We start from the raw sequence: 16,416 nt of genomic DNA, 5'->3' as shown, positions 1-16,416 counted from the left end.
ACCAACAATGGGTCAAAATTCCCCCCCACTGACACCAATGAAGGGGCACAATATCTCCCAATTACACAAACTATGGGGCCCAATTCCTCCCAATGACACAAACAATGGGGCACTATACCTTCCACTGACATCAAAGATGGGGCATTTTTTTTCCCCACTGGCGTTGGGACCTTTTCTACTCCCATTGGCCCCCCTAAAAACTGAAGGACAGTAAACTGGCCATTTGTTTATAAAGTTCTGAGACCCCTGTGATAGACCAACACAAAGTGGCACATAATTGTGAAGTGGAAGGAAAATGAAAGATGGTGTCAAAATTATTGACACAATAAATATCTGAAAAGTGTGGCGTGCATTTGTATTCAGCCCCCTTTACTCTGATACCCCTAACTAAAATCTAGAGGAACCAATTGCCTTCAGAAGTTTCCTGATTATTAAATAGAGTCCACTTGTGTGTAATTTAATCTCAGTACAAATACAGCTTTTATGTGAAGCCCTCAGAGGTTTCTTAGAGAACATTAGTGAACAAACAGCATCATGAAGGCCAAGGAACACACCAGACAGGTCAGGAATAAAGTTGTGGAGAAGTTTAAAGCAGAGATAGGTTATAAAAAAATATCCCAAGCTTTGAACATCTCACAGAAAACTGTTCATTCCATCATCAGAAAATGGAAAGAGTATGACACAAATGCAAACCTACTAAGTCATGGCCATCCACCTAAACGGACAGGCCATGCAAGGAGATCATTAATCAGAGAAGCAGCGAAGAGGCCCATGGTAACTCTGGAGGAGCTGCACAGATCCACAGCTCAGGTGGGAGAATCCGTTCACAGGACAACTATTAGTCATGCACTCCACAAATCTGGCCTTTAGAAAGAGTGGCAAGAAGAAAGCCAGTGTTGAAAGAAAGCCATAAGATGTCCCATTTGCAGTTTGCAAGAAGACATGTGGGGGACATAGCAAACATGTGGAAGAAGGTGCTCTGGTCAGCTGAGACCAAAATTGAAACCAAAACGCTATGTGTGGTGGAAAACTAACACTGCACATCACCCTGAACACATCATCCCCACTGTGAAACATGGTGCTGGCATCATCATGTTGTGGGGATGCTTTTCTTCAGCAGAGACAGGCAAGCTGGTCAGAGTTGATGGGAAGATGGAAGGAGTCAAATACAGGGCCAATCATAAAAGAAAACCTGTTAAAGTCTGCAAAAAACTTGAGACTAAGGCAGAGGTTCACCTTCCCGCAGGACAACGGGCCTAAACATACAGCCAGAGCCACAATGGAATGGTTTAGCTCAAAGCATATTCATGTGTTAGAATGGCCCAGTCAAAGTCCAGACCTAAATCCAATTGAGAATTTGTGGTAAGACTTGAAAATTGCTGTTCACAGATGCTCTCCATCCAATCTGACAGAGCTTGAGCTATTTTGCAAAGAAGAATAGGCAAAATTTTCACTCCTTAGATGTGCAAAGCTGGTAGAAACATACCCAAAAAGACTTGCAGCTGTAATTGCAGCAAAAGGTGGTTCTACAAAGTATTGACTCAGGAGGGCTGAATACAAATACATGCCACACTTTTGAGATGTTTGTAAAAAATGTTGAAAACCATTTATCATTTTCCTTTCGCTTCACAATTATGTGCCACTTTGTGTTGGTGTATCATATATAAAATCCCAATAAAATACATTTAAGTTTTTGGTTGTAACATGACAAAATATAGAAAATTTCAAGGGGTATGAATACTTTTTCAAGGCACTGTATCTAGATTATTTCATTCTTCTGTCTGACAGACATGAATCAGTCAGCAGTTCCTAAATATATGTGCTCTACTAACATTATGCATTACATTAAGTCAGCCTAAATGCTACATTCCTCTGGGTGAGGGGCGCTAATACATTATATATACACATTTCCTTTCATACCTGTAGAAAGTATGTTTTGATACAATACATGCTAAAACAGCCTCACAACCACAAAGAAGGGGGTGGGAGTGTACCCAAAGCTTTATGCCTTTTCAAATGTAATACTGGGCAGATGTTAGCTGTGTGAAAAAAAAACATAATTTAACCACTTGCCTACCAGGCACTTATACCACCTTCTTTACCAGGCCAATTTTCAGCTTTCAGCGCTGTCGCACTTTGATTGACAGTTGCGCGGTCATGCAAGATTGTACCCATATGAAATTTTTATAATTTTTTTCTCACAAATAGAGCTTTCTTTTGGTGGTATTTAATTGCCACTGGGCACTTTACTTTTTGTGCTATAAACAAAGAAATTGCAAAAAATTTGAAAAAAAAAAAAAAAGTTTCTTTATTTCTATTATAAAATTTTTCAAACAGGTAATTTTTCTCCTTCACTGATGTGCGTTGATGAGGCAGCACTGATGGGCACTGATAGGCAGCACTGAAGGGCACTGATAGGCAGCACTAATGAGGTGGCACGAATAGGCGGCACTGATAGGCAGCACTAATGAGGTGTCACGGATAGGTGGCACTGATAGGCGACACTGATGATGGGTACTGATAGCACTGATAGTTGGCACTGATTGGCGTCACTGCTGGGCACTGACTGGCAGCACTGCTGGGCACTGGCTGGCACAACCTCTGGGCACTGACTGGCAGCACTGCTGGGCTGCACTGATGGGCACTGGTGGGTGGCACTGGGGGGCACAGGTGGGTGGCACTGCTGGGCACAGGTGGGTGGCACTTCTGGGCACAAGTGTGTGACACTGCTGGGTGGCACAGGTGGGTCCACTGCTGGGCACAGGTGGGTCCACTGCTGGACAGAGGTGGGCGGAGCTAGTGGGCGCACTGCTGGGCACAGGTGGGCGGAACTTGTGGGTGGCACTGCTGGGCACCGATCATCAGGGCACTGATCATCAGTGCCGATCCCTGCTCTAACAACTGCCGGTTCTCGGCAGTACTTTCCTCACGATCTGACAGTGTGAGGAAAGTGCAGCCGAGAACCGGCAATTGCATTTCCCGGTGATCAGCGTGTCATTGGACACGGCTGATCATGTGGTAAAAGGCCACTGTGATTGGCCTTTTACCACAGCATGTGATGAGCTGTGTCTGTAAGACATAGCAATCACGGAGATCACCGGGTGCGCGCCCCCGTGGGTGCGCAGGAGAGCGCGTTCTGGGAGGAAGTCATATGACGCCCACCCAGAACTGGCTGGCCGCAGTGTAGCCATCATTCGGCTATCTGCGGTCGGCAAGTAGTTAATCATTCTGAATTCTTCTAAAGAGAAACTGAACCATGAAAGCTGTGCTCCAAAAAGACAGAGAACAAATGACTAGTCACCAGTACTGCATGTAGTCTCTTATCTTTCCCCATTATTGAGCTATCATGCCTTGTTCAGCCGTTTTGTAAAAATGGGCTGGCATACTAAGAGTGAAATCTAATGAGATGCATGCCCCATCTTGGACTTATCTCTTTATTTTACTTCTGATAGTTTTATGGACATAGCTATGGATAGCTATCTACGTTCCCAGAGATTTGACAGGAGACATGCTGTGTTCTCACAAATAGCAGCTATGCGTGCGCTCCCCTCTGCGGTTCATTCACAGAAGCATTTGTACTTGTATTTGTACATAATATGAAGCACTCTGTGACTGGGTAGGAGGAGGGCAGCTGAAGACATGAGATCAGAGGGTCCGGTGTTGGAGCACTGGAAGAGTAGAGATAGCTATCATCTCACTACTCAAAAAATCTGTCAGATCTAAATTAAAGATACAAGTCCAAGTGGTGGCATACATCCAGTTGGACTTAACTCATAGTGTGCCTGCACATTTTACAAAGTGGTTGAATTCCTGGAGTTCTGCTTTAAAAAGACTATATATCTGCTTTATTTTCAGTGCAGGCCACAAACAGCCATACATAAATGGACAGTGGTAGCATCAAATTGATAGAACTAATTTACAAATCTGGTATTCACCAGCCAGGGAACTGAAATTAGTCCATGTGTATGTGGCTTATGCCTGACATCAACTGAATCTGTTAAGTTTAATGTGCATGAAAGCTCAAAGTGTTTAAGGAGCTAATAAAAACCAGTCCAAATATAGAAAGCTCTGTAAAGCTTATCTTTTCCTACCTCCTCACACCTTATATATAAACGAACGCTTAGCATACATAAGAAGTGGGGGAGCTCTAGGGAGAGGTTGTGTTCTGGTGAAGACATAACAGAGACTCTGTAAAAGAACTGACTTACGGTGTTGAACAGATGGACTCTGACTCGCTCTCTTCAGCTGCACTGGTGTAAAACTGAAGCAGCTCATCTTTCATAGACAGTTCATGACGTAACTGAGATACCTGAACAAGACAAACAGACAACAAAGTCAGCTTTACAATAATAGCACTCAATACAAAAGAAAAGGAGTATGTAAACACAGGATTATTTAGACAAGAGTGAAGCATACCATTTATTCTGTTTCATGGTCTGGGGTGAAAGATACAACTAGCAACTGAGTATCGTTACAGGCCTGATGCACCTAAGCATGGCTGCTACTGGCTTTTCAAAATATTATGTAATTTGCTGACAGCAAGAGGAAAAAAAAAAAAAAAAGAAAAACATTCACCTTTTTCAAAGATTGCTTAGAATGACTAAGACACATGTACCCGTTATCAACTACAAATGAATCAAAGATAGCTAAAAACTAACCATTAAGGAAGCAGTTTGTGTTGATTCTTGCTTCATGTCAGAAGAGTCCTAACTTCTAAATGGAGTTCAAAAGATTGCAAAAAAGCATCTTCTAAATCAGCGGTCCCCAACCTTTTGGCACCAGGGAGCGGTTTTGAGGTTTTCAATGGACTGGGGGGGGTAATATAGACTGCCACTAAGTGCAGTCGCTTGCCACTCATGGGACTTTTCAGAAGAGTCTTTCTGCCTATGATCTGTATTTGCAGCCGCTCCACAGCACTAGCATCACCGCATGCTCAGTTTACAGTAGGGTTTGCGTTCCTATGAGAATCCAATACCACCATTGATCTGACCAGAGGGAGAGCTCAGGTGGTAAAGCGAGCGGCTGCAAGGCTAATTCACAGTGCGGTGACAGACATTTTACTGAAATAAATATGAACAAAACATGCAGCGCTGTTAAAAATCAATCATACATGTAGAAAATAATACATTATAAGAAGAGTGATAAGGCGACCGCTGCTAAGTAATGGCCCATCAAAATGTTCATAAATTGCAATGACATAAATATCTCTAATGAGAGTGTTCTTGTGGTACACAGTGCACAATATCACAATGAAGTGGTGAACAAATTGGTGACTTCCGTGACCATATTCCTCCCACCGAAATGAGTGTAGATTGCACTAACCAGAAAGCGCAATAGAAATGCGCATTTGAGTATTAACCAACTCCTGGTCATCCGTCTATTTAAGCTGGATCACTGGGAGGGTCATCAGGCTAGCATCCGCTGGGCACAATATCCTAACCACAGGATCTCCAGATGTCAGGGGGTGTACACTCGTCTCACCAGCAGGGGGAGATTAATCGTTCCCAGTGTGGCCACCAGATGGTCCCCAAACAAACCTTGAAAAAGGGGGGGGGCTCGCAAAAAACGAGCCAGAGCGACAAGAGGATCCAATAGTGTAGTACTTTTATTAGCCACAAGAGTAAAAGAACAAAACAGTAGATGTGCTACTCACATGGTATAGTAAGCAGCTGTGTGTGGGGAATACCAGGAATCATGAAAAGAAGGCAATGGCCGCCGGCCGTCCACAGGGGCCGTGCGGTGTGACGTCACAGAGTATGAGGCAATCGTGGGGCAACTCCCTAACGCTTTTCGTGCGCTTGCACGTTTTCAAAGGGAAAACGTGAAAACGTGCAAGCGCACGAAACGCGTTAGGGAGTTGCCCCACGATTGCCTCATACTCTGTGACGTCACACCGCACAGTCCCTGTGGACGGCCGGCGGCCATTGCCTTCTTTTGATGATTCCTGGTATTCCCCACACACAGCTGCTTACTATACCATGTGAGTAGCACATCTACTGTTTTGTTCTTTTACTCTTGTGGCTAATAAAAGTACTACACTATTGGATCCTCTTGTCGCTCTGGCTCGTTTTTTGCGAGCCCCCCCCCCTTTTTCAAGGTTTGTTTGGGGACCATCTGGTGGCCACACTGGGAACGATTAATCTCCCCCTGCTGGTGAGACGAGTGTACACCCCCTGACATCTGGAGATCCTGTGGTTAGGATATTCTGCCCAGCGGATGCTAGCCTGATGACCCTCCCAGTGATCCAGCTTAAATAGACGGATGACCAGGAGTTGGTTAATACTCAAATGCGCATTTCTATTGCGCTTTCTGGTTAGTGCAATCTACACTCATTTCGGTGGGAGGAATATGGTCACGGAAATCACCAATTTGTTCACCACTTCATTGTGATATTGTGCACTGTGTACCACAAGAACACTCTCATTGGAGATATTTATGTCATTGCAATTTATGAACATTTTGATGGGCCATTACTTAGCAGCGGTCGCCTTATCACTCTTCTTATAATGTATTATTTTCTACATGTATGATTGATTTTTAACAGCGCTGCATGTTTTGTTCATATTTATTATTAGAGGCTTTTGGTGTTTGCCTTTCATGCATGTCGCTTTCTGTACTTTGTCCAGCGCTCGTTTCATTTCTGTCTCAATTTTACTGAAATGTAAAACGTGTGTCACCACAAGGACACGCAGGAAACAATTGTTTTCTATGTGTCCCATTCACAATGTAAGGCAGCCTATGTAGACATGCTGCATTTTATCACAGCTCTGCGTGCCGAACTGCATCGCAATGTACAGCAGTGCAAATTCACAGTGTGCGGTGACATACACTTTACTGAAAAGTAAACAGTCTGTCACCACAAGGACACACAGGAAACAATTGTTTTCTATGTGTCCCATTCACAGTGTAAGGCAGCCTATGCAGACATGCTGCATTTTATCACAGCTCTGCGTGCCAAACTGCATGGCAATGTACAGCAGTGCAGCAGTGCTAATTCACACAGTGTGCGGTGACAGACACTTTACTGAAAAGTAAACCATTTGTCACCACAAGGACACACAGGAAACAATTGTTTTCTATGTGTCCCATTCACAATGTAAGGCAGCCTATGCAGACATGCTGCATTTTATCACAGCTCACCTTGCCGAACTGCATTGCAGCACTAATTCACACAGTGTGCGGTGACAGACATTTTACTGCAATGTAAAGCGTCTGTCGCCACAAGGACATGCAGGAAACAATTGTTTTCTATGTGTCCCATTCATAATGCAGACATGCTGCATTTTATCACTGCATGGCAATGTACAGCAGCACAAAGTTTCATGCTGTTGTACATAGCCATGAATGAAGTGTCCATTTTGTACACTTCAAATAAAGTTTGTGAAAAAAAAAAAAAATAGAGTGTGTGATGCGCTGAATCATGCACCACACTCCCCCCCACCCAACTGGGAATGGACAGCTGCTGGAGTGGTAAAGCACTCCGGCAGCCAAATTCCCTAATGCAGATTAAGCCTCCTGCTGTGTGGCCCAGTTACCAGTACCAGTCCACGGCCTGGGGGTTGGGGACCTCTGTCTTACATCTTCAAAAGGTATTTTTTTTCCTTTTTATCATGATAAGGGTGTCCCATGCAGTTTTGAAACTGTTGTGATTTTTTTTGTATTGTAACAATTTTACCTTATTGCATTAATAAAAATGTATTTAGTGCTTTATTTATTACAGGTACTTATATAGTGCCGGCAATTTACACGTTGGTTTGCTTACACACACACACACACACATACGTATATATATATATATATATATATATATATATTTTGTACATTTACATCAGCTCCTGCCCAGAAGGAGCTTACAATCTAAGGTCCCTAACTCCAGATGAGTCCTAGTCCTCTTCCTTCCTTCATTACCATTTCTGTTTAAAAGCTATCCTGCCTACACTGCTTTCATGTTAAAAGCTAGGCACCACTTTCAATTATGATGCTGAAGGCTCAGCCACCCAAGGGGTCCAGGGGCAGAAAGCTGGGCTGCACTGCCTTTTTTTTACTGAAGTTCAAGAAGTTCAATTAAATCAGCTTTCTGATTTTGCACGAAATGCCCTGAAGGCAGAATTAGCAGTAACTAATGAATCGTATTATCTGCACTTGCTAAAACGCTATGTGTGAAAGCTCCCCTAGACATAGAATTAAGATCTACCACAACTGGATGAATGCGTGCTCAGATAATTATTTGTATAGCTGACACCACCACAAATATACAAAAGTCTTGCTGTTTATAGATACACAATGTTCATAAATACTTAGCATGGTTTCCGAAAAAAGGAACCGTATTCTAATGGCAGTGCAGTTGAAAAAGACAATTTGGTATCAGCCAACAGTCACATGAACAAAGTGAATGGTCAAAAAAGCATATCAAAATATTTAAGTTGGTATCTAATGCAGCTTTATATTGAAAATTGCCATAGATGCGAGAGCATAGATCTTTCAGTTTGGTTTATCCTTCCTACATATCTCTAGGTTTTTCAATAAATAAAGCTTCTTCTTTTCTTTTTTTTTTTTAAATAGATTTTACACTACACTATGAGATGACTTTGCTAGCTAGTCAGGTTACAAGATAAGATGTATTTTTTTTTGTTTATTTACAGTTTAGCTTTAAGTCATTAATAAATGCTATTGGGCTATACTCCACCACCTTTACGTTTACATGGGTAGCACAATAAAAGTATAATACCTGGTCTGTTGGGGTGTGCACTTCTCTTTTAAACTGACCAGTTGTTTTGGAAACTCTCAGACGATTTTGTATGAACTGTGCACATAGGTCGCTAGAAGCTATTATTTAAATGTGTGCAAATAGGGACAGTCAATCTTTCACTTTACAAATGAGGGTATGTAAGGTCATATAATATTACAATGTATGCGTTCTCTACCTCTTCTCTAATGTGCTCCACTTGTTCTTCAAGGTATTCGTTCCTTTCTGTAAGGGTTTTATTCTTCTTTAACAAAGACTGACCAATCCGAGCAGCCAACTCTAGATCCCGTTCTTTCTGTGTGCATAAAACAAAACACAAAGATTTATTGTTACAAGTTAATACTGGAATGTTGTCTTGATATTTGACTGTGTTACATAAAGTTCTTTTCTTGTACAGGATACCTGCAAACCACATAGGTCAGAAAAAACAACTGTCTGGCACTGGAACAATAAAACAGGTGATTCTATGTATCTAGAAAACTTGGTCTCTATGTGCTTGGTATCATTCATGGATTACCTATATAAAGACATTGTTTATTATGTTGCCATTAGCTACCATAAAATGTATCTTTTTGGCACACCCTTATCAATGTCTTTATAAAAAGGCTGAAAGGACATGTACAGAATTCCCTCCCAACATTTATAACACTTGTTACAATTCACTTCTTTACAGACCTGTCATTTGGGAATATCCCTCCTGATAATAAATATCAATGTTGACATAACAGCAAACTTTTCAAATAATTGTACATACTATTAAACTGATTCAACAACCTGAGTCACTGATAAAATTCCTCTCTGCTACTGCATCTAAAGACAAGTCAGAAAGTCCTCATTTTACCAGTAAGGACTCATGGACATGAAAGTAAATACAAGCATATGGGCAAATTTCCCTTCTCCATTTATCCTGGTGGCCATTATCATCAGGACAGGAAGCAATAGCAAATATGGTACACACAGTAACAGGAGGTGCGGGGAAATCTCTGAAGACACCAATTTTGGCAACAACTGCCTTACTTTGGTAAGATTTCTACTCACTTGGGCCCCTTCCACATGGAGCGGATTCTGTTACGATTGGCAGGAAATCAGCTCACAGATCCCCTACTGATCGGAGCAGAGCTCTATTGGCGGCCAGGAGTAAGCAAACTCTGCTGTCCATTCACACCCGGCTACCCTCCAATCCAATCCTCCTAAATGTAAGAGGACAGATCCCCTTCATCTTTTTATTTTAGCGGACCAGATCAGACCCAAAGGTAGAAGGGTGTAAATGGACACATTTACACCTGCCTCTTCATAGGAATGCATGGACCTTCCAATTAGGTCCACCTGAAAAACTGACATGTAGACTTGATCAGATCCCCAGCACAGCAAAGGTAGTCTGAAAAAAAAAAAACTCTGACAAGTATAAAACCATTATCTACTTTTTTAAAAAAAAAAGTTTGAGATATGGATTCACTTTAAGTAATATCTTTTATTTTCATTTGTTTTTTTCGTTTCTACAATACATACATATGACATGGTACAACAATAAACACAAGAAGAAGTCAATCTCCATCTGAACATGTAAACCACTTCTTAGTGCATGTAACATACACTGTAATATGCCATCAACAGGCATACAAGATATAGGGAAAGTGAAGTCAAGAGCACATGCTTCACATACTTAACCTTAACGGATTGTACCCAAGCTATAAGCCTAGTACACACGATCAGAAAATTGTACAAAAAACACTGCTTTCGAAGCGATCATACTATGATCTGATTGTTAGCACACTTTCGTCTGAAATTATTCGAAGGGACAAGCATGAAAATTGTTCTCGTACGATACCAGATCATATGATTTTCATTTATTTAGTTTTTGTCTGAAAATACAATACAAATACAATACAATACATGACATCACTTTGAATTTTTATTCTGTCGTGCAATAACTTTTGTTACTTTAGTAACCTCTTCACTTTTGATAGGAGACTAGCATGCAAGAAAAACAGACGATCATTCATCAGATATCCTCATTGTGTGTACAGGAGCTATATATATCTGTGCATAAATAAAAAAATTAAGAAATAACTAAAGAAAGAAAAGTTAGAAAAAAAGTGTAGGAGCAAGAGAAAGATTAGGAAGGGATCAGAGGAAAGAACAGGATAGTAGGGTAAAGGACATGTTTTACCTGCTCAGAACAAATTTATCTCCTAACTTATACAGTCAGGTCCATAAATATTGGGACATGGACACAATTCTAACATTTTTGGCTCTATACACCACCACAATGGATTTGAACTGAAACGAACAAGATGTGCTTTAACTGCAGACTGTCAGCTTTAATTTGAGGGTATTTACATCCAAATCAGGTGAACGGTGTAGGAATTACAACAGTTTGCATATGTGCCTCCCACTTGTTAAGGGACCAAAAGTAATGGGACAATTGGCTTCTCAGCTGTTCCATGGCCAGGTGTGTGTTATTTCCTCATTATCCCAATTACAATGAGCAAATAAAAGGCCCAGAGTTCATTTCAAGTGTGGTATTTGCATTTGGAATCTGTTGCTGTCAACTCTCAAGATGAGATCCAAAGAGCTGTCACTATCAGTGAAGCAAGCCATCATTAGGCTGAAAATACAAAACAAACCCACCAGAGAGATAGCACAAACATTAGGCGTGGGCAAAACAACTGTTTGGAACATTCTTAAAAAGAAGGAAGGCATCGGTGAGCTCAGCTACACCAAAAGACCTGGAAGACCACGGAAAAGAACTGTGGTGGATGACAGTTTGATGTCAGTGCACTTGAATGGTTTTTGTGCATTTTAATGGAGACAATAAGTAGTAATTTCAGTACGTATTAACAGGCATGTTCCACTGTTGGAGAAGCCATTTTTGAAGCACACGTATATAGACAGAAGTGGTTGCAAAGAAGCTGCAGATCAGCATTAATAAGATGGAACAAAGGAAGGAAAAAAAAAAAAGCGTTTACTTAAAGATGCATATATATCTATTGGTTCGCCAATACTCTGATCAATATTATGCATTTTGGGAGCTTGATGTCATCAGGTTACCTCCTCCTAAGAAAAACTTTAGTCTCAGTTACCCTTTACTGACCCAGTACCTTAAAAATCCCAGTGTCTTATACTCGTTTATCCTTACTCCTGCCAGATCTTCAGTTTCGACTAGCAGGCACAAAGTCTCAATACGAGGCAGTTGGACTTGGGTGAAAACATTTTCATTCATTTATTTAGAAAAGCTTTTTTATGTATTTATTTATTTAGAGGCTAACGCAAGTCCCTACAGTGGACAGTCTTGCCATGAATATGAATAGAGATTTTTTTTTTCTGTGCTTATGCAAAAGCAGCTACCGTGCCAAAAACCTTGCAGACGTTGCTGTGTGGCTCCCAGAAGATCACACAGCAAAGATCTGACAGGTTCAAAGACAGGTGAGTATAAGGCCTAGAGTAGGTTGCTGAGGAAACCAGTTAAAGTGGTTGTAAACCTCTAACATGAAAAATTAACAAATCATGTCTTTCTATAGTGTATACTAGCCTCAATCCTAGCAGCGGGGGGGGGGGGGGGGGTTATGTTTCTCTGATATCGCCTGCCTCAGCATGAGTCTTTGATAATATTATGTTGACTCCAAAGCCTCCCGGGTGATGGCCCTTCCCCAGCAGCTGACTGACAGCCTCAACTGTGTATGTTTCCCTGTGAGCCATTTAGAAGTGGATGTAAGGTTTCACTGAGCCCTGTGCTCTAGCTCTGCAGTGTGTGTGACAGTGTGTGACATCAGATCCTCACCCACTGCCTTCTACTGCTAAGAACAGAATTAGCCTTTGATCTGTTTTGGTAGGATGTAGAGGAGAGAGGGCTACAGATAAACAAGTACAACTTATGTAGGAGAATTTGTTTCACCTCTGGATCCCCTGAGGCTAGTCACCTAAGTGGGTATACAGGGGTTTACAACCACCTTAATTTCCAGTACCTTGAAGTGGCTGGACAGATTAGGGCATCCTTTCTCAACTTTTTAAACTAGAAGAACCTTTGAAATGGAGTCTTGTGGAGACTTTGCTAAATCCAATTCATTGAGCGTCAGTGGGAAAAAATGCCCTTTCATTGGTGGTCAGTACAAAGAATACAACCCTTACACTGTGGTCAGAATGCCACCCTTGCAGATATACAAAATGGTGGGGTTATTGGTTTCATGCTGCTGACTGCCACTCCAACTACACAGGTGCAGTCAGATGGAAGGTCAATCAGCCACAGCACAAGGAGCCCCTAGCAACCTCTGAGGGAACTCTAGGGTTCCATGGAGCTCTGGTTGAGAATGTCTGAATTGGGAAAAAGAAACCAGATGACAATCTACCAAAATGCATCAGCAAGACCTAAAGCCTCGTACACACGATGAGAATATTAGATAAATAATCATCCCTTTTTTTTGCATGCTATCGAAAATGAAGAGATCACTAAATGTTACGAAAATTCTTGTACAACAGAACAGAAATTTGAAAGTGATGTAATGTATCGTATTTGTATTGTATTTTTGGGGGAAAATTGTACTGATTTAAACGAAAAAAATTTGTGCTTGTCCCTTCCAATAATTTCAGACAAAAGCTGTGTACTAACTATCAGATTATCATACGATCGCTTCGAAAGCGGTATCTTTTGTACAATTTTCTGATCGTGTGTACTAGGCTTCATTAACTAGTGACCAGAAAGTGCCGGAGAACGAATTCTTTTAGTTTTATCTATACAATGCAAGAATTGTTTGCACAATCTACCACATATACTGTATGCTGAAGGGCCACTTTTGAGATTTTACTGTATTTTTAGATCTTATGTTTATCTTAACAGGTTAGTTTATTGCTCAAAGTCCTTACAATATTTTTACATTTCTGAACAAATCAAACAGTTTAATTACCATTTAGACGATTCTGTGAAATATAGAATAGAGTTTTGTCCCAAAATGTTTATTAAAAAGCTTGCTTACAACACTGCAGTCAGAACAACAAAACTTTCCACGCAGCACTTTGACTTGCAGATAGTGAGGTCATGTACAGAAATGCAAATTGGTGGCAGACTCCACAATAGATAGACTCTCTGCTATAAACTGTTCACAGATCTTTTCAATAGGCTACTAAACAAGTATACATAAAACACATCTACTGTCAATGTTCGTGAACACTATTGAGTTCCTTTAAAGCTCAGGTACAAGAAACTTACCTCTTCTAGAAGACGTGTTACAGCATCTATATCATTGTATGTTTTAGTCATCTGGCCAACTCGTTCAGCACATAAAACTGAAAATAAAATAAAGACAAAAGTAAAAAGTATGCATGCCTTTATAGAAAGTAACTACATAAAGAGACCCTTTCATAAAGCAAAACAACTATTTTTCAAGGAAAATGCCATTCCTTAAACTAAAAGGCATCCTGCACAACTGCCATTGGTTACCTTCTTATGAAAATGTTGACTATCTCGCACAGCAATACTTTTGGATTTGCTGGAATAAGTGTGCAGCTACTTAAGTCAGAATTCCAGATCTGCTCACTTGTTTCAGTGGCTCAAAAGTATTAAAGCCTTTTAATTAGCATAAAAGCCAGGTAACTGGCATTTTCAATAGGAGGGTTCTGTTACAGCAGCCTTATGTATTTTCTAAATTCTATGCCTGGAAAAGCATGGAAAAAATACTTCCATCACAGCCTAATCACAACTGTGTTTGGGGTCAGGGTTAATTAAAGTTAAAGCTGAATGCCAGCAATTCAACTAATCTGTAAAATGTGCTGGCATACTATGAGTTAAGTGCAACATGCCACCTCTTGGACTTAACTCTTTTATTTACATCTGACAGTGTTATGGAGCTCTGGGAGTACAGCTAACACTACACTTTCAGAATTCTGACAGAGGATACTACTCATATACAGCATCTCTGCCTGTCCCTCCCTTCTGCTGTCCATTCACATGAGCCTTTAAATTTTGTGAATGAGTTCACATAACAGAAAGCACACTGTAATTGGGTAGGATGAGGTAAGGGGCGGACACAGCAGCTGCATGCAACTGGACTAGAGACCAGAAGGTCCAGCATCATAGTGCCGGAAATATAGCAATCCCCTCATACATCAGAAACCACATCTCATGATCATATGGACCACCAGATAATGAAGCAAAGCTAGTACAGAGTCTTTATTCTCCAGATCACTCTATGTAAATATATACTTTTATGTTGTTCTGCTATTGAAATAATGGCCCTCTACATATCTCATTGTTTGCCCTGTTGCCTTGACAGCAGTGCTGTAACCTGAGCTTCATATACAGACAATTCACATTTGTCCTCTTGTTAACTATGTATAAATTTACTTCCATTTACTTTCACCATCCTCAAAACAATCTACTTTAAGAAGTGAACGTGCGAAACAACACAGATCTTTTTAGTTCACATGATGATTAATAGGTGGATGACGATAGTATCTGATAAGTCAATTTCAAGTAATAAATAACAGTTAAGGAGCAGCTGAAGCCACACCTATCAGCTGCTCAACAATGTCTGTCTGCTGCACACCCACAAGAAGTCATTCATCACAAGATAGCTACAGTGTCTAGAAATTATTTAGAGAGAGAGAGAGAGAGATATGAATAGGCCACCAAACACCTATGTCGGGGTATTGGCCCAGTTGTGATCCATGAAATAAAGTATGCAGGATATGCAGCAGGCAATAGGTGCATTCAACTGGACTTACAGCAGGAGTTATTTTCCAATGTAATTTAATCAATGTCAACATTTCCACAGGGCACAATCTGTTTTTCCTCTAAAAAGGCAGGCTGTGCCCCACCGAAACATTGAAGTTTAATGTCAATGTTTCGGAGGGGCAAAGGCCACTTTTTTGGGGGAAAGGCAGACTGTGCCCCATTCCTTCTTCCCAAGATGGATATACAACAAAGCAGGTTATTCCTCCAATACTTTTGGACAACATGTAGACCTGATATTTTCTATAGGGTATAATTCCAGCACAACGTAGTACTTAAAATTACCAACTTAGACCCATTCATTTTGGCAGCCCTTGTGCTATATAGAAGAGTGACCAGGGTGAATCTTCTGTATACAAGGTGCAGGGCTAACTCATACCAGGTCCAGATACAATAAGGTTCACCTAATAGTTCAAAGGGATGGCAAGGTATAATGTAAACTACAGAACAGAAGAAATGGAAAAGTGGCATAGATTTTGTATTTTATATCTCTTTCTATAAACCTTAAATTTCTTCAGTACCATTTATGGACTCACTATATAAAAGACATCAAGTATCATCCTACTTATAAATGAGCCTATGCAAAGCCACTGGAACTGATTGTTTCATCCTTTGCCGTCAGATAAGTAGACAGGCAAGCCGACCTTTAATTCAGCCTGGAAAACATACACCCAACAGGGTTATTAAAGTGACCTGTAAAATTCTAGAAAGTAAGCTGTAACTTTTCTTCTATGCAACTCATGAATGGGGTTATCAAAAAAAGCATTTGGAGACCTGTATGTCACAGTCTACAGGGAGGACATAGTAGGGCCTGGTGCCCCATTCTGTCTATTCCTATTATGTTTATTTACATTTAAAAGTTTTACACACTGTGAAAGTTGTGTAAATACATGGGAAAAAACCACAAGATTGCACTGAACGAATATATTTTTTTCCCTGGACACAG

The 16,416-nt window shown here is 40.8% G+C and overlaps 1 protein-coding gene across 12 annotated transcripts in view; it reads right to left on the bottom strand.

Annotated features, from left to right (window-relative positions):
• Window positions 1-16,416, bottom strand: part of TRAK1 (trafficking kinesin protein 1) — a 163,288-nt gene that overhangs the window by 51,330 nt on the left and 95,542 nt on the right. For all 12 annotated transcript variants that reach the window (XR_016312070.1, XM_089672510.1, XM_089672505.1 and 9 more), the window contains 3 exons: window positions 13,950-14,026; window positions 8,925-9,041; window positions 4,209-4,309 (listed from right to left, as the gene is read on the bottom strand). Coding sequence is in view for 11 of the 12 variants with exons in the window: in XM_089672505.1 (XP_089528631.1) it covers window positions 4,209-4,309; window positions 8,925-9,041; window positions 13,950-14,026 (295 nt within the window). In the remaining variant the exon portion in view is untranslated. The remainder of the gene's footprint in view (window positions 1-4,208; window positions 4,310-8,924; window positions 9,042-13,949; window positions 14,027-16,416) is intronic.

This window comes from Staurois parvus, unplaced genomic scaffold (assembly GCF_062004578.1).
Source record: "Staurois parvus isolate SC_StPar_1 unplaced genomic scaffold, SC_StPar_1.0 ptg000130l, whole genome shotgun sequence".
Lineage (NCBI taxonomy): Eukaryota > Metazoa > Chordata > Amphibia > Anura > Ranidae > Staurois > Staurois parvus.
The sequence above is the reverse complement of the archived record's forward strand: the minus strand, read 5'-3'. Positions and strand labels throughout refer to the sequence as shown.